This window comes from Perca flavescens, chromosome 21, assembly GCF_004354835.1.
Source record: "Perca flavescens isolate YP-PL-M2 chromosome 21, PFLA_1.0, whole genome shotgun sequence".
Taxonomy (NCBI): Eukaryota; Metazoa; Chordata; class Actinopteri; order Perciformes; family Percidae; genus Perca; species Perca flavescens.
The window spans coordinates 1,850,065-1,873,627 of NC_041351.1; the positions used below are offsets into that span (position 1 = coordinate 1,850,065).

The 23,563-nt window shown below is 40.3% G+C and overlaps 1 protein-coding gene across 1 annotated transcript in view; it reads left to right on the forward strand.

Annotated features, from left to right (window-relative positions):
- The window catches only part of stxbp4 (syntaxin binding protein 4), a 54,605-nt gene extending 31,395 nt beyond the window's left edge, over positions 1-23,210 (forward strand). Inside the window, exons 13-23 of the mRNA XM_028568502.1 lie at positions 976-1,057; positions 3,482-3,564; positions 6,763-6,859; positions 8,566-8,690; positions 12,944-13,033; positions 15,923-16,060; positions 19,883-20,053; positions 21,102-21,218; positions 22,377-22,426; positions 22,803-22,939; positions 23,090-23,210. Coding sequence (XP_028424303.1) covers positions 976-1,057; positions 3,482-3,564; positions 6,763-6,859; positions 8,566-8,690; positions 12,944-13,033; positions 15,923-16,060; positions 19,883-20,053; positions 21,102-21,218; positions 22,377-22,426; positions 22,803-22,939; positions 23,090-23,103 — 1,104 coding nt within the window. The 3' untranslated portion in view covers positions 23,104-23,210. The remainder of the gene's footprint in view (positions 1-975; positions 1,058-3,481; positions 3,565-6,762; positions 6,860-8,565; positions 8,691-12,943; positions 13,034-15,922; positions 16,061-19,882; positions 20,054-21,101; positions 21,219-22,376; positions 22,427-22,802; positions 22,940-23,089) is intronic.
- Positions 23,211-23,563: the final 353 nt, after the last annotated feature.

Below are 23,563 nucleotides of genomic sequence, written 5' to 3' on the forward strand. Positions count from 1 at the left end.
CCCCTAAACACACCTCAAGATGGTGGTGGTGGGAGACAGGAGAAGAAGAAGGTCTGGTTGTCTGGAAGATATTAGCCAAATTGTCAGTAATAAAATGTGATTACCTAAAACAAACAAGGATAAAATCGAATTTTTATTGTGTTAATGATCTGTTGGGACTACGGGCGGAAAATAGCACTTGTGCTACAACCTGGCACAATGCATCTCTCCTTGTTCTTACACAAGGTTAATGTTAACTTGTGCATTGTCCCGTTTTTAAATAAAATTAATCTAATCACCAGGACTTGAACCACACTTGAACTAGGTTGCCTGCCAACTACTATAACTATGTAACTATAGTACATATCGACGATGTTTCATTTCCGGGATTTTTCATGTGCTGCCATAGATTCCACCTTAGTTTTAGCAAGTTAGCTGTTATGGTGAGTGGAAGGTAGAGGACCCAAATGCAGGTAGAGCAGGCAAGCAGGCAGGAGAAGGTTCAAACTGAGGATTTGTGACAAAGGGAACACAGACCCTAAATACATGAGGTAAGGAGTAAATCAGGAACAGGTGAGACAACAGGTGAAACACAACAGAGAAGACAGGAATTAACCAAAACCTACACAATACAGAATAACCAACAAAAACATACATACAACATACAGAAAACTACAAAGAAGCAACATAAATAGCACAAAACCAAGGCAAAATGCTGAAACCATAACATTAGCATTAGTTTTGCAGTTGTAAAGTCATAAAACAAAGTATTGCAAACACATCAAAAAGATGCATTCTTTGATTGTAATGCTAGCAAGGCTTTAAATAATTAAGTTCCTTGATACCTGAAGAGCATTTTAGGAGAATATATTCTTCAGGATTGTCTTAATTTATTGCTCATGTTTTCTGTAATGTCTGCACATCTTCACTTTCTCTACACACACGTGAGCACACCCTTCATCAAACCATTTTAATATGTTGTGGTAATGTTTGCAGGTGCGAGTGTCTCCAGCCAGAACGGAGCCAACACGTGTCTCCTCTCCGCCAGAGAGCGTCATCATCGCTGAAATAAACCATGGTGTGTATCTACAAATCTGTAATAAATAATAGAAAACATCACTGTGAATATGAGCTCAATGGTAATGGAGTTAAACTACTGCTGGGCGGCTTCTCTAGTCGGTGCCAATACAGTTTTTCACGATCGCTATGACAAATTTTTCAATACTTTTAACAACTTTCCTAAACTCTTAACGCACCAACACACCTACAACACACGATTGGCAAAACACTTAATTTCATGCTCAAAATCACACATTGTAAACTAAACTCCAACACTGATTTTCAAAATACAATAATTCACTAACACAATACACTGTGTCTACCAAAACAATGCAATCATGTCTCAAAATCAAATAATTCTTCCAAAACACTAACACATGTTCTCTCACAACAGGAACATTTAGTTAATCATAGAACAATATCATACAAAAATCTGTCAGGTCTGCCCTTATACAACAGACAATAGTGATTGTATTGATCATAGATTGTGTTTTGCACTGCAGTTTCTGTTGAAGCCTCTCTACATTTTTGTTTTGTTGGGTTTAGTAAAACTTTTTTTAAAGATTATTTTTTGGGCTTTTCCACCTTTATTCGACAGGACAGCTAGTTGAGAAAGGGGAGAGAAAGAGAGAGAGAGAGAGAGAGGGGGAAAACATGCAATAAATCGTCATAAATTGGATTTGAAAGTTTGGACCTCTGCATCAAGGCCCACATCTCCAAGTATATGTGCGCCTGCTCTATCCACTGATCCAACCTGGCCACCATTTTGTTTCTTTTGCTGCAGAGATTCAATACAAAAAATGATTGACCCATCTCAGAGTAGCTTTATAGAATGTATGGTTTATGAAAAAAAGAAGACAGAGACAGAATTGTCCTGCTACTCCTCTTCCTCTTCCTCGTGAAGGCATTTTTCTTATTTGCTGTGTTCATCTACAGTATATTGTTCAAATAGGTCCTCTTTTACTGTACTACCATATGATCATGGGATTGAAAGAATCTCAACACCTGAGTGTGTTCAATCAGCTGTGTCTCAATAAATGCATTTATAAAATGCAGGGGATATATTTGTGTTTCAATTTACAATATGATCAGCTGTTCACTTTGACTTTAGCCTATAAGTTAGGTTAAGAACATGATGTTATCTGTTCTGACATACAGTGTGAAAGCATTTGTAAATTTGGCAGTAAAGATCCATTGTTTTGGTTTTGGTGGAGCTTGTGTGTAAAAGAAGTTCAAGCATTTTAAATTTGTGTTAACTGTATGCATTTTGTGTCAAAGCAACAAGAAATGTGTTAATTGTATAGCCTACACAGACGGATGTTGTGCTAACTGCGTTAAGAGTTTAGGTGTCATAGCGATCGTAAAAAACTGTAACATTTAGACAACGGAGATCCTGCCGTTCAAATTCAAACTCAAAAAGGCCCCCACCCCTCCGACAAGGAGCAAGAACCTAGAAATAAACACTGAGCCTACATTATTGTTACCTTATTGGATATTTTGGGTCTCTTTGTGCTTGTTTTGCATTCCTTTGCAGTGGTTCTGTGTCCTCTTGTGGCTGTTTTGTATCTTTGCAGTGGGTTTGTGTCTCTTTGTAGCTGTTTTGTGTCTCTTTGTAGCTGTTTTGTGTCTCTTTGTAGCTGGATTGTGTCTCTTTAAGAGAAGTTTTTTGTCTCTTTTTAGCTGTTTTGTGTCTCTTTGTAGCTGTTTTGTGTCTCTTTGTAGCTGTTTTGTGTCTCTTTGCAGTGGTTTTGTGTCTCTTTGTAGCTGTTTTGTGTCTCTTTGTAGCTGTTTTGTGTCTCTTTGTAGCTGTTTTGTGTCTCTTTGTAGCTGTTTTGTGTCACTTTGCAGTGGTTTTGTGTCTCTTTGTAGCTGTTTTGTGTCTCTTTGTAGCTGTTTTGTGTCTCTTTGTAGCTGTTTTGTGTCTCTTTGCAGTGGTTTTGTGTCTCTTTGTAGCTGTTTTGTGTCTCTTTGTAGCTGTTTTGTGTCTCTTTGTAGCTGTTTTGTGTCTCTTTGTAGCTGGATTGTGTCTCTTTAAGAGAAGTTTTTTGTCTCTTTGTAGCTGTTTTGTGTCTCTTTGTAGCTGGATTGTGTCTCTTTAAGAGAAGTTTTTTGTCTCTTTTTAGCTGTTTTGTGTCTCTTTGTAGCTGTTTTGTGTCTCTTTGCAGTGGTTTTCTGTCCTCAGAATATCAGAATAAAGCAAACAAAAAGTACAAAAGAGGACATCTGGATTATAAAACAATCTATAATCCTTTTTTTTTTTTACTTTGAAAGCTCATTTATAGCAACCACTGACTGGATAAGATGTTCTTGTTGTGTTCAGGCCACATGTTGCTGTTGCTGTGACCTTATTGTTGTTTACTGATGCACATGTTGCACGTTGTTTTAATTAATCTTAATGAAGTGCAGTTTTAAGCATCTAATCTGTCTGTATCTCTGTCTGCAGAGCCGGCCAGCAGACAGCAGGATCCTCACAGGAAAAGTTCCCCCAACACCAGCTGTCGCCTCAAACTGGAGAAACTGGAGCAGGTGTGTGAGTGTGTGTGCATCTGTGTGTGTGTGTGTGTGTGTGTGTGTGTGTGTGTGTGTGTGTGTGTGTGTTTGTCTGTGTGTGTTTGTCTGTGTGTGTTTGTATGTGCATGTGTGTGTGTGTGTGTGTGTTTGATTGTGTGTGTGTGTTTGTCTCTGTGTGTATGGGTGTGTGTGTGTGCAATTTTCTGTTGCACCACAGCTTTCAGTTCTCAGTGTGTTTTTTTTCTGAAACATGATCCTACAGAACGTATTAGGGCTGAAACAGCAAAATAATAGATTGCTTTATCAACAGAAAATTAACTGATATTCAGACCCAAATGGAATCTGTGGATTTATTTTTATTCACCATTTTGCTATGACTTCCGTGTTGAACGGCATGTTGAATTGAATGCCTTTATTGTCATTGCATTTAAATACAATTGAATTGTAGAGCCACTCAACTCAACTCATCTCACAACACATTCATTGCAAACACACACACACACACACACACACACACACACACACACACACACACACATAATGAATACATCTCACTAATCATTCATAGCAAACACTCTCTCATTTTTCTTGCAATTACATCCCAACCATAACATAAAAACACACTTTCCCCACTCTCACACTAATTGGATAACACATATTCTAATTTGGATAAAGTGCTGAGTAACATTGCATCATTAAAAAAGTATAGCTTCATGTACAACTGTTATTGCTTTGTTGTTTTCTCTGGTTTGGTGTGTGTGTGTCTCTAGTTTATTGGCTGTGTCACAGGTGATAACCAATCAGCAGAGACGTGTGAACGTGTGAACTCACGATAATAAAATGGCAGAGTTCATGTGTTGCTGTGTTTTGTTGGGGCTGAAGGTGGCTCAGGCAAAGTTGGCACACAGAGTAAATACACAATAGGCTCGTTGGAGATGAACTGCGCCTCGCCTGTAAAGTGGATTTAATCAAACTACTCGCTACCGTTGTTGGTCTTACAGTTTTTCACGATAGCCATGACACTTTTTTCAATACTTTTAACAACTTTCCTAAACTCTTAACGCACCAACCCACCTACAAAACACGATTGGCAAAACAGTTAATTTCATGCTCAAAATCACACATTGTAAACTAAACTCCAACACTGATTTTCAAAATACAATAATTCACTAACACAATCCACTGTGTTTACCAAAACAATGCAAACATGTCTCAAAATCAAATAATTCTTCCAAAACACTAACACATGTTCTCTCCCAACAGGAACATTTAGTCAATCATAGAACAATATCATACAAAACTCTAACTCCAGATGGAATTACAGAAACTGCATTACTTCATGTGACAGTCAGGTCTGCCCTTATACAACAGACAGATTGTGTTTTGCAGTTTCTCTTGAAGCCTCTCTACATTTTTGTTTTGTTGGGTTTAGTAAATGCATGCATATTTTCCATTGTTTTGGTTTTGGTGGAGCTTGTGTGTAAAAGAAGTTCAAGCATTTTAAATTTGTGTTAACTGTATGCATTTTGTGTCCAAACAACAAGAAATGCGTTAATGGTATAGCCTACACAGACGGATGTTGTGCTAACTGTGTTAAGAGTTTAGGAAAGTTGTTAAAAGTATTGAAAAAAGTGTCATAGCGATTGTGAAAAACTGTAATGCTACGTCATCTTCTCATTGACTCATTGATGTTTACTTTTTTAATTCAATTTAAATCGTTTTTTATTGCATTTATTTTACAGTGGGTACCTCTGCTTTTATTGTGTTATCTATTTACTTTGTTTTATCTTTTGTGCAGCACTTTGGAAACCTTGTGTTTGTTAAAATCGTGCTATATAAATAAAGTGGATTGGATTGGATTGACTTTACTTTGGCATTGTTTTCATTCATTCATTCATTCATTTTCACACATGCCGTACCACCGTGTAATGCGCTGTTAACAGTTTGTGATCATTTCATGGGATTCTCTGAGACCAGGCTGGGAAAGAACACTAAAAAACCTCATATCTCCAAGTCTCGTAATCACTGTTGTGGGATAAGATGAAGAATGACTTTCTCCTTTTGGATCTGAACGCTGAGTCACCGAACTGGAAGTGGGAGATACAGTAAAGGGTTTTTATTGGAGAGTGACAGCAAGCATGTGGCTGTTTGTCAATGTTTGTTTCAGTGGCATCACCGCTGTGGATTGATCTGTGTGTGTGTGTGTGTGTCTGTATTTCTCTCTGTGTGTGTGTGTGTGTGTGTGTGTGTGTGTGTGTGTGTGTGTGTGTGTGTGTGTGTCTGTGTCTGTGTGTGTGTGTGTGTGTGTGTGTGTGTGTGTGTGTGTGTGTGTGTGTCTGTATTTGTCTGTGTGTGTGTGTGTGTGTGTGTGTGTGTGTGTGTGTGTGTGCGTGTGTGTGTGTGTGTGTGTGTGTGTGTGTGTCTGTGTTTGTCTCTGTGTGTCTCTGTGTGTATATGTGTGTGTTTGTGAGTGTGTGTCTGTGTTTGTCTCTGTGTGTGTGTATATGTGTGTGTTTGTGAGTGTGTATGTGTGTTTGTGTGTGTGTTTGTCTCTGTGCGTGCGTGTGTTTGTCTCTGTGTGTGTGTGTGTGTGTGTGTGTGTGTGTGTGTGTATATGTGTGTGTTTGTCTCTGTGTGTGTGTGTCTGTGGATCTGTGTGTGTGTGTGTGTGTGTGTGTGTGTGTGTGTGTGTGTGTGTGTGTGTGTGTGTGTGTGTGTGTGTGTGTGTGTGTGTGTCTGTGTTTGTCTCTGTGTGTGTGTATATGTGTGTGTCTGTGAGTGTGTGTATGTGTGTTTGTGTGTGTGTTTGTCTCTGTGCGTGCGTGTGTTTGTCTCTGTGTGTGTGTGTGTATGTCTGTGTGTGTGTATATGTGTGTGTTTGTCTCTGTGTGTGTGTGTCTGTGGATCTGTGTGTGTGTGTGTGTTTGTCTCTGTGTGTGTGTGTGTGTGTGTGTGTGTGCGTGCACGTCTATATTTGTGGGGGCCAGTTTTGCACCTTTGGAGTTTTACATTTCAGTCGGCCCCCACTTTGTACATATAAAACAGTTGTTTAAAGATTTATACTTGGTGTCGAACAGCAGGGGCGTCACTACTGTGTGCATTGATCTGTGTGTGTGTGTGTGTGTGTGTGTGTGTGTGTGTGTGTGTGCATTGATCTGTGTGTGTGTGTGTGTGTGTGTGTGTGTGTGTGTGTGTGTGTGTGTGTGTGTGCAGGCTCTGGATCTGCTTGGTCTGAAGCCCACAGACGATCAGCAGCAGTTGCTCAGGTCCAGACTACGAGCGGATCCAGCAGGGACCGTGGCCTTCACAGGTAAGACTCTCCTTCATAACCCTACATTTTATTAAACAGAAGAACTTTAACCTTCATGTTGAACAGCCAGTGTGTTTGTGTTGAGAGATTCTCTTCAGTACAGTACAGGCCAAAAGTTTGGACACACCTTCTCATTCAATGTGTTTCCTTTTTATTTTCATGACTATTTACATTGTAGATTCTCACTGAAGGCATCAAAACTATGAATGAACACATATGGAATTATGTACTTAACAAAAAATTGTGAAATAACTGAAAACATGTCTTATATTTTAGATTCTTCAAAGTAGCCACCCTTTGCTTTTTTATTAATAAGGGAAATAATTCCACTAATTAACCCTGACAAGGCACACCTGTGAAGGTAAAACCATTTCAGGTGACTACCTCATGAAGCTCATTGAGAGAACACCAAGGGTTTGCAGAGTTATCAAAAAAAGCAAAGGGTGGCTACTTTGAAGAATCTAAAATATAAGACATGTTTTAAGTTATTTCACACTTTTTTGTTAGGTACATAATTCCATATATATATATATATATATATAAAGTATATATAAATTATATATCTCATTCATCAGTAACGAGAATTGGACAAGCAATTCCAAGGGCCTGAATCCATACAGTGCAGTACTGTCTATACTGTAAATAGTCTTAAAGGTAGTACATGGGACCATAGTAACAGTGTCTGGTAAACAGTAGTACATTACAGTAAAGGTAGTACATGGGAGCATGGAAAAAGTGTCTGGTAAACAGTAGTACATTACATTAAAGAATGATGATGAAATATTATCACATTGAACAGCTGATCTTTGTCAAATGAACAAATGATCTCAGGTTTATGTGTATTGTATCCAAGCAATTGAAACAAGTGTTAGAGTTTTGAAAAATGCATTTTGATCATTGGTTTTAAGTATTGAAAAATGACGTAAAGGTTCTGAAATTAGAGCCAAAGTAAAAAACGGTATCAACCGATGCACCGCGGAAAGGCTGCTACACTCTGCACAAAACTGCACTTTGAAATGCTAACTGTCATTCTTCTTTTGTGGTGCTTTTTACATTCAGTTCAATGTTCAATTTGTTCACTAAAAGAATGAGTTCCTTTATTTGTTTTAAATTCAACAAACATTTGGGGTATTTTTTAGCAGAATACTAAAAGCAGCAGAACTGAGTACATTTGAACATCTGTTTAACGCAAATAAGACTTGAGATTTGTTGTGTTTTGAAAGGTGTGTGTGTGTTTGTCTGTGTCTGTGTCTGTGTGTGTGTGTGTACGTGTTTGTCTGTAGGTGTGTGTGTGTGTGTGTGTGTGTCTGTCTGTGTGTGTGTGTTTGTGTGTGAGAGTGTGTGTGAGTATGTGTGTGTGTGTGTGTGTCTGTGTGAGAGTATGTGTGTGTGTGTGTGTGTGTGCGTGTTTGTCTGTAGGTGTGTGTGTCTGTCTGTCTGTGTGTGTATGTGTGTGCGTGTTTGTGTGTGTGTGTGTGTGTGTTTGTTTGTCTGTATGTGTCTGTGTTTGTGTGTGTGTGTTTGCATGTGTCCGTCTGTCTGTCTGTCTGTCTGTCTGTGTTTGTGTGTGTTTGCATGTGTGTGTGTGTGTGTGTCTGTCTGTCTGTATGTGTTTGTTTGTATGTGTGTGTGTTTGTGTGTATGTTGGTCTGTCTGTCTGTGTGTCTGTCTGTCTGTATAACCTTGTGTGTGTTTCGTGTGTGCAGATTTTGAGAGCCAGATCAGGGAGCTGTTGAGGCCTCAGCTGGATGAGTTGGCCCTCGCTCAGCCGGGCTCGAGGTTCACGTCTGAAGAGCTGTCCAGTTTGTTGGAGTCACCCACCAACACACCGGTAGGAGCTCACTGCACAGCTGCTGCTGGGTCACCACCACCCGTTTTCAAAGTTTTTAATATCAGAAATACGGGTTTCTTTGAACCATATTGCCCAAAAAAAATAACCTTGATGTATGTTGTATAGAAGCCATACCACATTTAAACAGAAATAATGATTATCTTTGGCCGGGTTATTCAATGTTATACCATTTAAAAAAATGTTTTATTGGTTTCAATTCCTGATATGTCCTGACTAAACTTTGACAGTCTGTGATCCACCACAATATATAGACATTTTTTTATTTATTTTTTTTTAAACGCTGGAAAAAGTGACCAAATAAACATCAGAAAAAGCTACAAAAAAACTTGTTAAAACTTTGACACAAACAAAATTCAATTCAATTTTATTTATAGTATCAAATCATATGAAGAGTTATCTCGAGACACTTTACAGATAGAGTAGGTCTAGACCACACTCTATAATTTACAAAGCCCCAACAATTCCAACAATTACAGTAATTCCCTCAAGAGCAAGCAGTGCGACAGTGGCGAGGAAAAACTCCCTCTTGGGAAGAAACCTCGGACAGACCCAGGCTCTGATAAAATAAAAAAAATAAAAAATAAAAGTGACCAAGAAAAAACAGAAAAAGTGACAAAAAAAAACCCATCAAAAACATTGCCAAAGGTGACACAAAATTGTTAAAAAAAAATAAAAAATAAAAAAATATTGGAAAAAGTGACAATTTTATAAAAAAAAATTGAAAAAAAGAGTGACATTTTTTTTGAATAAAATTGACAAAAAATGTCAAGAAAAGTGTAGAAAAAGAACAAATAAATGTTGAAATTTCGACGACACGAGGGTTAACGGTGTCATCCTGTGATGTCATCCTGTGATGTAATGTGCTGTGGCTCAGAGTCGCATCGATAAGGACGCTCTGACATCGATCTGTTGATGTGTGAACCGTCCAATCAGCAGGCTGCAAAAGATCCTCTCACACAGTGTCAGAGAATAATCAATCCCAGCCTGAGAGAGAGAACTCTCCATGCTGCATAATGCCTCTCCATGAACACACAAACCAAAGACCATCTATACTAGTAAGTAAGTTTAGTAACTTACTTACTTACTATACTAAAGATAGCACCTCACTATCCTCACTTCCTGTTTCCTAAAGGGGCGTGGCCTAGTTTGAACGTGTAGTGAACGTCACACGGATGGATAAAAAGTTATGTTTAAATGATTCATTGATATGTTCTGTTGCTAACGTTAGCTATTGACACAGCTAAAAGACATATTTAGCATCACAGAGATTAGTTTTGTTAGCTGACGTTAGCTTCTCTGTGTCACCAGATCTTTTTGGGCTTCATACAACGTTTTTTGATGCTTTCTTTAAGTTTTTTCTCAAAAATAATCTGACATATTTAGTCTTTTCCAACATAAAAAAAAAAATTCCTAGTTTCAGTTTATTTTTTTAAATTTGTTTCCAATGTTTTTGTTTTTTCTGAAGTATTTTTCAACATTTTGGTGCTTTTTTGTGTGTCTGCTCTGATTTTATCCTTCCTGTTGTCCTCAAGTTTGCAAAAACTTTCTATATCAGAACTATGACAATAGATCGTTGAATAAAAGTGACAAATGTTAGAAACAGCTACAAAAACGCAGGAAAAAAATGTAAAAAAGTGACCAAAAAAAACGGATAAAATGACAAAAAAAAAACATAAAGTTTAAAAAAGTTAGGAAAAAAATTTGATTAAATTTGAATAAACTTGCCTGATGAATACTCCTCTCGGCTGCTGCTGCATGAGATCCCGTGAGATCCTGCGAGATCTCACGAGGCATCTTGTCCTATCGCCTCGCGCTGCAGCAGCTGCTTCTGCTGGTCACTCGCTTCTTGATTCTTCTTTACCAGTAGTCTCATCCGGCAATAGATGTTTTGCTCTGTGCGTGATCTCGCGTGATCTTGTGGGATCTCACGGGATCTCGCGTGATAGCAGCCAAGAGACGTATCCATTAGGCAAGTGTTATTTAATTATACTATGCTCTTCCCGTACACCATGAACTTCTTGTCCTTCTGGGTCAAAATTAAAAATGAAATTTCTTTGGCACTTTTTTTTTTTTTTTTTTTTTTATTCATGGTCAATATACAGTTGAAACCAGATATTTACATACGCTTCAGAAAAAAAACACAAACTTTTATTTCTTCACTGTCATACATTAAATCAGTGTAAACTTTCTGTTTTAGATCAATACATATTAACATATTTTTTGCATTTGTTAAATGTCAGAATGGAGTGAGGGAGAATTTATTTATTTATTTTATTTTTTATCAATTTCATCAAAGTCTTCATACATACATACTTCTTTAGTATTTGATAGAATTTCCCCCGAAACTGTTTGACTTGGGCCAAACGTTTTGGGTTTCCTTCCACAAGCTTTCTACAATAGTTTGCTGGAATTTTGGCCCACTCCTCTGGACAGAACTGGTGTACCTGGGTCAAACTGGGTTGTAGGCCTTCTTGCTCGCACTCGCGTTTTCAGTGCCGCCCACAAATGTTCTCTGGGATTGAGATCAGGGCTTTGTGATGGCCACTCCAATACCTTGACTTTGTTGTCCTTAAGCCACTTTGTAACTAAGTTGGAGGTATGCTTGGGGTCATTGTCCATGTGGAAGACCCATTTGCGCCAAAGCTTTAACTTCCTGGCTGATGTCTTCAGATGTTGCTTCAATATATCCACAAAATTTTATTTTCTCATGATGCCATCTATTTTGTGAAGTGCACCAGTCCCTTCTGCAGCAAAGCAGACCCACAACATGATACTACCCCCCATACTTCACAGTTTGGATGGTGTTCTGAGGCTTCAAAGCTTCGCCCTTTTTCCTCCAAATATACCGTTTATCATTATGGCCGAACAGTTCAATTTTTGTTTCATCAGACCACAGGACATGTCTCCAGAAATTAAGATTTTTGTCCCCATGTGCAGTTGCAAACTGTAATCTGGCTTTTCTTTGGTGGTTTTGAAGTAATGGCTTTCTTCTCCCAGAGTAACCTTTTAGCTCATGGTGCTACAGGACTCGTTTACTGTGGATAATGACACTGTCTTACCAGTTTCAGCTAGCATCTTCACAAGGTCTTTTGCTGTTGTCCTGGGATTGATTCGCACATTTCGCACCAAAAAATTTTAAACTCTGGGACTCAGAATCCGTCTCCTTCCTGAGCGGTATGATGGTTGTACATTCCCATGTTTTTTATACTTGCGTATTATTGTCTGAACAGATGAACGTGGGACCTTCAGGCATCTGGAAATTGCACCTAAGGATGAGCCACACTTGTGGAGGTCCACAATTCTTTTCCTGATGTCTTGGTTGATTTCTCTTGATTTTCCCATGATGTCAAAGAAAGAGGCTCTGTGTTTGAGCTGTGCCTTTATATGCATCCATAGGTGTGCCACCAATTAACTCAAATGGAATCAATTAACCAGAATTAAATTCAATTAAATCAGAAGCTTCTTAAGCTCAGAATGGAATCATCTGGAGTTTTCTTTTTGTTTAAAGACACAATAAACTTAGTGTATGTATACTTCTGACTTTGATGAAAGTTGATAAAACAAATACATAAAAATTCTCCCTCGCTCGATTCTGAAATATATGTTAATATGTATTGATCTCAAACAGAAAAGGTTTACTCTGATTTAATGTATGACAGTAAAGAAATACAAGTTATTATATACATAGTTATGTTTTTTTTCTGAAGTGTATGTAAATATCTGGTTTCAACTGTACCTATTTGAAATGAAATTATACCACATTTTTTAGATAAAAATTGCAGAGATGATGTAATATTTTGACTAATAGTTAAGATCAGAGGATGTTGAGTAGATCACAGTTTACGTCAAAGTTTAGTCAGGATAGTGTTTTAAACCATTTAAACATGTTTTTTTCAAATGCTATAAAATAAGTAAGAGTAAAACAACCAAAATTCAATGGAGGTATTAATTTTACCTGCGAAGAATGTTGTATGGGTTCCATACAGCGTACATCCATGCATACATTTTTTTTGGGGGGGGGGATGATTTGGTTGTAAGAAACGCATATTTCTGTTATAAAAAAAAATTCAAAACGGGTCAAATTTGACCCAGAGACAACACAAGGGTTAATAGATGAAATGCACCCTGACTGATTGACTGTCTGTCTGACTGACTGACTGTCTGTCTGACTGACTGGCTGACTGTCTGTCTGACTGACTTTCTAACTGACTGATTGGTTGGATGCTCTGCAGGCGTCTCTGTCGGACTCTGAGGATTTGGAGGAGATGGAGCGACTGAGGAAGGAACACATCGAGGCTCTGAGGGAGATCAAGAGGCTGCAGGTAACTTATTACACACCTGTAGAACTTATTACACACCTGTAGAACTTACTACACACGTGTAGAACTTACTACACACGTGTAGAACTTATTACACACCTGTAGAACTTATTGCACACCTGTAGAACATATTACACACCTGTAGAACGCATTACACACCTGTAGAACTTACTACACACGTGTAGAACTTATTACACACCTGTAGAACTTACTACACACCTGTAGAACATATTACACACCTGTAGAACGCATTACACACCTGTAGAACTTACTACACACCTGTAGAACATATTACACACCTGTAGAACGCATTACACACCTGTAGAACTTACTACACACGTGTAGAACTTAGTACACACCTGTAGAACTTACTACACACCTGTAGAACATATTACACACCTGTAGAACGCATTACACACCTGTAGAACTTACTACACACCTGTACAACTCATTACACACCTGTAGAACTTATTACACAGTTGTAGAACTCATTAAACACATGTAGAACTCATTACACACCTGTAGAACTTATTACACACCTGGAGAACTCATCACACACCTGGAGAACTCATCACACACCTGGAGAACTCATTACACACCTGTAGAACTTATTACACACCTGTAGAACTTATCACACACCTGGAGAACTCATTACACACCTATAGAACTCATTACACACCTGTAGAACTTATCACACACCTGTAGAACTTATTAAACACCTGTAGAACTTATTAAACACCTGTAGAACTTATCACACACCTGTAGAACTCATTACACACCTGGAGAACTCATTACACACCTGTAGAACTTATTACACACCTGTAGAACTTATTACACACCTGTAGAACTTATTACACACCTATAGAACTCATTACACACCTGTAGAACTTATTAAACACCTGTAGAACTTATTACACACCTGTAGAACTTATTAAACACCTGTAGAACTTATCACACACCTGTAGAACTCATTACACACCTGGAGAACTCATTACACACCTGTAGAACTTATTACACACCTGTAGAACTTATTACACACCTGTAGAACTTATTACACACCTATATAACTCATTACACACCTGTAGAACTTATTAAACACCTGTAGAACTTATTACACACCTGTAGAACTTATCACACACCTGGAGAACTCATTACACACCTGGAGAACTTATTACACACCTGTAGAACTTATTACACACCTGGAGAACTCATTACACACCTGGAGAACTCATTATACACCTGGAGAACTCATTACACACCTGTAGAACTTATTACACACCTGTAGAACTTATTACACACCTGTAGAACGTAGGCTATTACACACCTGGAGAACTCATTACACACCTGTACAACAGCCGAGACCAACATGACTCACCTTTTTTTGAAATAAAATAACACTAAATTATATATTTTAAAGGTGCTCTTAGCGATGTTGGGAGACGTTACTTCTTGTTGACTTTCAAAGTATTTTCAAACACAACGAGGCTAGCTCGCCCCTTCCTTCACAGCCGAGAGTGCTAACCTAAGTTTAATTTATCACTAAACATGAATAATATCTTCTTTGGGGATAAAGGTGTAGTTTTAAAATGTATGAAAATATTTGCCAACGTTAGGGGGCCAGAGGGGGGTTTAAAATTAAAGGGGGTGCTGGCCACCCTTGCTGAAGTCTCTTTTATATAGACCTTAGTGGTCCCCTAATACTGTATCTGAGGTCTCTTTTATATAGACCTTAGTGGTCCCTAATACTGTATCTGAAGTCTCTTTATATAGACCTTAGTTGTCCCCTAATACTGTATCTGAAGTCTCTTTATATAGACCTTAGTTGTCCCCTAATACTGTATCTGAAGTCTCTTTTATATAAACCTTAGTGGTCCCCTAATACTGTATCTGAAGTCTCTTTTATATAGACCTTAGTGGTCCCCTAATACTGTATCTGAAGTCTCTTTTATATAGACCTTAGTTGTCCCCTAATACTGTATCTGAAGTCTCTTTTATATAGACCTTAGTGATCTCCTAATACTGTATCTGAAGTCTCTTTATATAGACCTTAGTTGTCCCCTAATACTGTATCTGAAGTGTCTTTTATATAGACCTTAGTGGTCCCCTAATACTGTATCTGAAGTCTCTTTTATATAGGCCTTAGTGGTCCCCTAATACTGTATCTGAAGTCTCTTTTATATAGACCTTAGTGGTCCCCTAATACTGTATCTGAAGTCTCTTTTATATAGACCTTAGTTGTCCCCTAATACTGTATCTGAAGTCTCTTTTATATAGACCTTAGTGATCTCCTAATACTGTATCTGAAGTCTCTTTATATAGACCTTAGTGGTCCCCTAATACTGTATCTGAAGTCTCTTTTATATAGACCTTAGTGGTCCCTAATACTGTATCTGAAGTCTCTTTTATATAGACCTTGACCAACTGCCACTTTGCTCGTTTGAAAGCCATGATGTCTCTCTCTCTCTCTCTCATGGGTGGGCCAAATTCTCTGGGTGGGCAAAGCAGAGAAAGGGGAGGTAACCTTTCCCCTTATGACCTCATAAGGAGAAGATTCCTGATTGGTCCATCTGAGCTTTCATTTTCTCAAAGGCAGAGCAGGATACCCAGGGCTCGGTTTACACCTTTCACCATTTCTAGCCACTGGGGGGCCATAGGCAGGCTGGGGGAACTCATATTAATGTTAAAAAAAACTCATAAAGTGAAATTTTCATGCCATGGGACCTTTAAAAGATATGAAAAATCTAATGTTTGCCACTCACCAGTCAAGAAACACTTGTGATCTATTGAGTGGCTGGTGATGTAAACACTGACTCTCCGATTGGCTGGTAACAGTACATGTTGAACCGTGCTTGTTGATTGGGTAGCTGTTGATCATCTGACTCCCCTGTTCAGGAGCAGCTGGTCGAGTCTCAGAGAGTTCACCGCCAGATGGAGGACGAGCTCGCCAAAGTCCAACAGGTGAGTCCCACCAAGGTCCAACAGGTGAGTCCCACCAAGGTCCAACAGGTGAGTCCCACCAAGGTCCAACAGGTGAGTCCCACTGATCCTGCAGGAACCTCCTGACAACCTTCATCACCTGGTCAGCTTCAAACTACCAAAAAAGCAAAAATAAATTAAAAAAACTGTCAGAAAATGTTGTGTGTGTGGTGTGTGTTAGTGTGGTGTGTGAGTGTGAGAGAGTGTGTGTTTCTGTGTGCGTGTGTGTGGTGTGAGTGTGTTAGTGTGGTGTGTGTGTGTGTGTGTGTGTGTGTGAGAGAGTGTGTATGCGCTTGCATCTGTGTGTGTGTGTGTGTATCTACGCGTCTGTGTGTGTGTGTATCTGTATATCTGTGTGTGTGTGAGTGTGTGTGTGTGTGTGTGTGTGTGTGTGTGTGTGTGTGTGTGTGTGAGTGTGTATCTGCACGTCTGTATGTGTGTGTGTGTGTGTGTGTGTGTGTATCTGCACGTCTGTATGTGTGTGTGTGTGTGTGTGTGTGTGTGTGAGTGTGTATCTGTGTGTTTATCTGTGTGTGTGTGTGTGTGTGTGTGTGTGTGTATCTGTGTTTGTGTGTGTGTGTGTATCCGTGTATCTGTGTGTGTGTGTGTGTGTGTGTGTGTGTGTGTGTGTGTGTGTGTATCTGTGTGTGTGTGTATCTGTGTGTGTGTGTATCTGTGTGTGTGTGTGTGTGTGTGTATCCGTATTTGTGTGTGTGTGTGTGTGTGTGTGTGTGTGTGTATCCCGTATCTGTGTGTGTGTGTGTGTGTGTATCCGTGTATATGTGTGTGTGTGTGTGTGTGTGTATCCGTGTATCTGTGTGTGTGTGTGTGTGTGTGTATCCGTATATGTGTGTGTGTGTGTGTGTGTGTATCCGTATCTGTGTGTGTGTGTGTGTGTGTGTGTATCCGTATCTGTGTGTGTGTGTGTGTGTGTATGTATGTGTGTGTGTGTGTGTGTGTGTGTATCCGTGTATCTGTGTGTGTGTGTGTGTGTGTGTGTGTGTGTGTGTGTGTATGTGTGTGTGTGTGTGTGTGTGTGTGTATCCGTGTGTGTGTGTGTGTGTGTGTGTGTGTGTGTGTGTGTGTGTGTGTGTGTGTGTGTGTGTGTATGTGTGTGTGTGTGTGTGTGTGTGTGTGTGTGTGTGTGTGTGTGTGTGTGTGTGTGTGTGTGTGTGTGTGTGTGTGTGTGTGTGTGTGTGTGTGTGTGTGTGTGTGTGTGTGTGTGTGTGTGTGTGTGTGTGTGTGTGTGTGTGTGTGTGTGTGTATGTGTGTGTGTGTGTGTGTGTGTGTGTGTGTGTGTGTGTTGACAGTGGGAGGAGTGAAGACCACCACGAGTCTTTTTTGGGTTCCTCTGTATGTTTTTAGTGATTCACAGCTGAAGCATCTCTCCCACTCTCCTGCCTCCTCTCCTATATCTACATTTAGACTCCACTCACTCACACACACACACACACACACACACACACACACACACACACACACACACACACACACACACACACACACACACACACACACAGCAACACAAACTCACCTGTCCTGTCTCCAACCGAATGTTACTCACTTCTGTTGAGCTTTACTGAGTCAATGTTAGCAGCTAGGTATCTTTAGGCCTGTCCTGGCCTCTTCTCATGCAAAGGACATTTTGGGCTGATTGGACACTGTACAGTCGAGTTACAACAACATCTTGTTTCATGTCGAAAACTCAATAATAATAATAATAATAATAATAATAATTTGTCATGTTTAAGGACAAACACATATAAACACACAGAGACACACACACACACACACATACACAGAGTCACACACACACACACAGACACACACACACACACACACACACACACACACACACACACACACACACACATAAACATTGACAAACACACACACAGACACACACACACACACAGAGAGACACGCACACACACACACACACACACACACACACAGAAACACAAACACACACGCACAGACACAGCCACAAACGCATGCACACATACAGACACACAGATGCACATGCACACAAACACACGCACACACATGCACAGACACACACACACACAGAGACACACACACACACACAAACACACACACACATGAATGCATGAAGTAATTTGCATATGAACAAACACACACACGCACAGAAACACAACACACTCATTCTCATGAATACACTAAACTTGCACAGTAAATTCTAATTGGCTGATTTTCTTTTGAGTTTGAGGAATGGCTCCAGGAAGGTTATTTTTAAATCTGGTGATGATACATATGCCTGCCAAGTTTCATTGGTCCTAGGTGAGACGCACTGCAGGAGCTACTTCTTTGAAATGGTGAAATACAGTGACGTTTGACATCTTCAGGTCTGCAAACAATATGTGAATGAGAAGAGAACCGTCTTGGTTCATCTTTCCACTGTTCCAACAATCACCACTCTGGTTTGGTTGAAATAAACCCTTAATTCACCCATTTACATGTGGAGATATGCTGGCTCTATACACGCTAAAAGTCCTGATTATTTACATGGAGTCTGGTGGAGATATGCTGGCTCTGTACAGGCTAAAAGTCCTGATTATTTACATGGAGTCTGATGGAGATATGCTGGCTCTATACACGCTAAAAGTCCTGATTATTTACATGGAGTCTGGTGGAGATATGCTGGCTCTATACACGCTAAAAGTCCTGATTATTTACATGGAGTCTGGTGGAGATATGCTGGCTCTATACACGCTAAAAGTCCTGATTATTTACATGGAGTCTGGTGAAGATATGCTGGCTCTATACACGCTAAAAGTCCTGATTATTTACATGGAGTCTGGTGGAGATATGCTGGCTCTATACACGCTAAAAGTCCTGATTATTTACATGGAGTCTGGTGGAGATATGCTGGCTATATGACTATGAATATGACTATTTACATTGTAGATTCTCACTGAAGGCATCAAAACTATGAATGAACACATATGGAATTATGTACTTAACAAAAAAGTGTGAAATAACTGAAAACATGTCTTATATTTTAGATTCTTCAAAGTAGCCACCCTTTGCTTTTTTATTAATAAGGGAAATAATTCCACTAATTAACCCTGACAAAGCACACCTGTGAAGGTAAAACCATTTCAGGTGACTACCTCATGAAGCTCATTGAGAGAACACCAAGGGTTTGCAGAGTTATCAAAAAAAGCAAAGGGTGGCTACTTTGAAGAATCTAAAATATAAGACATGTTTTCAGTTATTTCACACTTTTTTGTTAAGTACATAATTCCATATGTGTTCATTCATAGTTTTGATGCCTTCAGTGAAGAATCTACAATGTAAATAGTCATGAAAATAAAAAGGAAATGCATTGAATGAGAAGGTGTCCAAACTTTTGGCCTGTACTGTACATACTGTAATATAGTACAAAAATGATCTGTATAATATTAAATATGAAGTAACCAGTCTTCCTCTCACACACAAACACACAAACACACACACAGATATACACACACACACACACACACACACACACACACACACAACACACACACACACACACAAAAAAAAACACACACACACACACACACACACACACACACACAGTCCCACAGTCACACACACACACACACACACACACACACACACACACACACACACACACACACACACACACACACACACACACACACACACACACACACACACACACACACACACACACACACACACACACACACACACACACACACACACACACACACACACACACACACACACAAAGTGAACCCTCTCTCTCTCCTCTTCCTCCCCTAACAGGAAGTGAACCCTATCTGTCTCGTCTTCCTTTCCTAACAGGAAGTGAACCCTCTCTGTCTCCTCTTCCTCCCCTAACAGGAGGTGCAGCAGGGCACGGAGCAGAGCCGGGCCCTGATTGGTCGGGTCCAGCGGGCCGAGGCCGCCCAGCGCCAGGCCAGAGGGATGGAGATGGACTACGAGGAGGTCATCCACCTGCTGGAGGCCGAGATCGCCGAGCTCAAGACTCGCCGCCTACAGCCGGCCAATCAGGTGACAGACAGGACACAGCCGACCAATCAGGTGACAGACAGGACACCTCCGACCAATCAGGTGACAGACAGGACACATCAGACCAATCAGGTGACAGGACACAGCAAACCAATCAGGTGACAGACAGGACACAGCCGACCAATCAGATGACAGACAGGACACAGCCGACCAATCAGGTGACAGGACACAGCCGACCAATCAGGAGGCAGACAGGACACAGCCGACCAATCAGGTGACAGACAGGACACAGCCGACCAATCAGGTGACAGACAGGACACATCCGACCAATCAGGTGAAAGACAGGACACCTCCGACCAAACAGGTGACAGACAGGACACATCCGACCAATCAGGTGACAGGACACAGCAAACCAATCAGGTGACAGACAGGACACAGCAAACCAATCAGGTGGCAGACAGGACACCGCCGACCAATCAGGTGAAAGACGGGAACAGAACATGTGCTGGTTTACAGTTCACTTCAGCAACTACCAGCTCTGTGTGTGTCTGTGTGTGTGTCTTGTGTTTGTGTGTGTGTTTGTGTGTCTGTGTCTTGTGTGCATGTGTGTGTGTGTGTGTCTTGTGTGTGTATGTGTGTGTCTATGTGTGTGTGTGTGTGTGTGTGTGTGTGTGTGTATCTGTGTGTTTATCTCTGTGTGTGTGTATCTGTGTGTGTGTGTCTCTATGTGTGTGTGTGTGTGTGTGTGTGTGTGTCTGTGTGTGTGTTTGTCTCTATGTGTGTCTGTGCCTATGTGTGTGTGTGTCTCTATGTGTGTGTGTGTGTGTCTCTATGTGTGTATCGGTGCCTATGTGTGTCTCTGTGTGTGTGTGTCTCTCTGTGTGTGTGTGTGTGTGTGTGTGTGTGTCTCTCTATGTGTGTGCGAGTGTGTGTGTGTGTCTCTCTGTGTGTGTGTGTGTCTCTATATGTGTGTGCGAGTGTGTGTGTGTGTCTCTCTATGTGTGTGTGTGTGTGTCTCTATATGTGTATGTGTGTGAGTGTGTGTGTGTGTTATTCTTCGTATTAACAGAAGAAATCTGTTTATTTCCAGGATGAGACGGAGGATCTGAAGAAGCGAGTCGCTGTCCTCGAGTGCCAGCTACGGAAGAGCGAAGCGGCGAAAAAGGTCTTCGAGATGTCGACGGGGAAACTGCTCAGTTTTGTGGAGGTTAGAGTCTGACTTTTATTCCAATATTTCTTCTTTCTGTCAGCGTAAAACAGACATTAGTAATTACTGATCACTAACATGCTAGTTAACATTAGTAATTACTGATCACTAACATGATAGTTAACATCAGTAATTACTGATCACTAACATGCTAGTTAACATTAGTAATTACTGATCACTAACATGATAGTTAACATTAGTAATTACTGATCACTAACATGATAGTTAACATCAGTAATTACTGATCACTAACATGATAGTTAACATCAGTAATTACTGATCACTAACATGCTAGTTAACATCAGTAATTACTGATCACTAACATGCTAGTTAACATCAGTAATTACTGATCACTAACATGCTAGTTAACATTAGTAATTATTGATCACTAACATGATAGTTAACATTAGTAATTACTGATCACTAACATGTTAGTTAACATTAGTAATTACTGATCACTAACATGCTAGTTAACATCAGTAATTACTGATCACTAACATGCTAGTTAACATTAGTAATTATTGATCACTAACATGCTAGTTAACATCAGTAATTACTGATCACTAACATGCTAGTTAACATCAGTAATTACTGATCACTAACATGCTAGTTAACATTAGTAATTACTGATCATTAACATGCTAGTTAACATTAGTAATTAAACCTAAACAGATAATGGAAGTCCAAACTGCCTGTGAGCTTCTCCTGTACTATACGGTAATTCCTCTACTGTGTGACAGTAAGTCTCGTGGTTATGACCCAATCGTTAGCCTATTGTTATAAAAGCGTCTGCTATGGAGCCATAACGTGAGCTACGAGGTAATGGAGCCTTTTATACATTGTCGTGTTTCTTTAGAAATAAACAACGGAGAAATAGAGTCTTTAAATGCTTCAGATGTAAAGTTATTCTCTGTCAAAGTGACGTCAGAATGAATGGGAGTCAATGGGATGCTAACGGGGGGTGATGGCTTGGTAGCATCAGAATGGCGCCATAGGAGCTACACTTTGTGGATGCTAGCTTACCCCCCTTGGGTCCTGCTGACATATACTCACAGAGCACCAAATGTGGATCCATCCACCGTTGAAAATAGTCCCCAACAACCTCCATATATCTTTAATTTAAAGAACATGAACATGTTTTTGTCTGTTTGTCTGCAGAACGTTCAAGAGTTCCTGCTGGAAAGTCATGGACCAACAAAGAGTCACAGGTGTGTGTGTGTGTCTTGTGTGTCTGTGTCTTCTGTGCATGTGTGTGCTTGTGTCTTGTGTGCTTGTGTGTGTCTCTGTGTGTGTGTCTCTGTGTTTGTGTCTGTGTCTTGTGTGCGTGTGTTTGTGTGTGTGTGTGTGTCTTGTGTGTCTGTGTCTTCTGTGCATGTGTGTGCTTGTGTCTTGTGTGTGTGTGTGTGTCTCTGAGTGTTTGTGTGTCTGTGTCTTGTGTGTTTGTGTGTGTGAGTGTGTGTGTGTGTGTCTGTGTCTTCTGTGCATGTGTGTGTGCTTGTGTCTTGTCTCTGTGTGTGTGTCTCTGTGTGTGTGTTTCTGGGTCTTGTGTGCTTGTGTGTGACTCATCCCTCTGTTATTTTGCAGCTTCGGAGACGTTAAAGTGGGCGCGTCGTCCCAAGGCGTGGCTCCACGCCACAAGAAGAGTTCGTGGACGGCTGCGTCGCTCGGCCAAGAGGCGAAGGATCTCATGCGGACCATCCGAGCCCTCCTGGACGCCGACTGTAAGTGACGTCTGAACGCCATAACGCACGCCCTGGCCCGCATGGCGCCCTCCTCTCTCTCTGTTTCCGTGCTTCCCAGCATGCCTCAGACGATCGTGCCATTGGTCCTGCTTGCTGAGAGTTAACTGTCCTCCCTCCCCCACGTTGCAGTGCTGACCTTCTAGAGGAGCGCCAGTCCGCCACGCAGCGAGGGTCCGAGATGTCTGCAGGACTTCAACCGACAACCCCAAAACTTTCCCCTCCCCCCTGACAACCCCTGGTCCAAACAAAATCTCTGCCAAAAACCTACAAAAACATTGGAAAAAGCATCAAAAACATTGGCGAATGCATCAAAAACGTTGGAGAAAGCATCAAAAATGTTGGAGAATGCATCAAATACGTTGGAGAGTGCATCAAAAACGTTGGAGAAAGCATCAAAAACGTTGGAGAATGCATCAAAAACGTTGGAGAAAGCATCAAAAACGTTGTAAAGAGCATCAAAAACGTTGGAGAATGCATTAAAAACGTTGGAGAATGCATCAACAACGTTGGCGAAAGCATCAAAAACGTTGGAGAATGCATCAAAAACGTTGGAGAATGCATCAAAAACGTTGGAGAAAGCATCAAAAACGTTGGCGAAAGCAT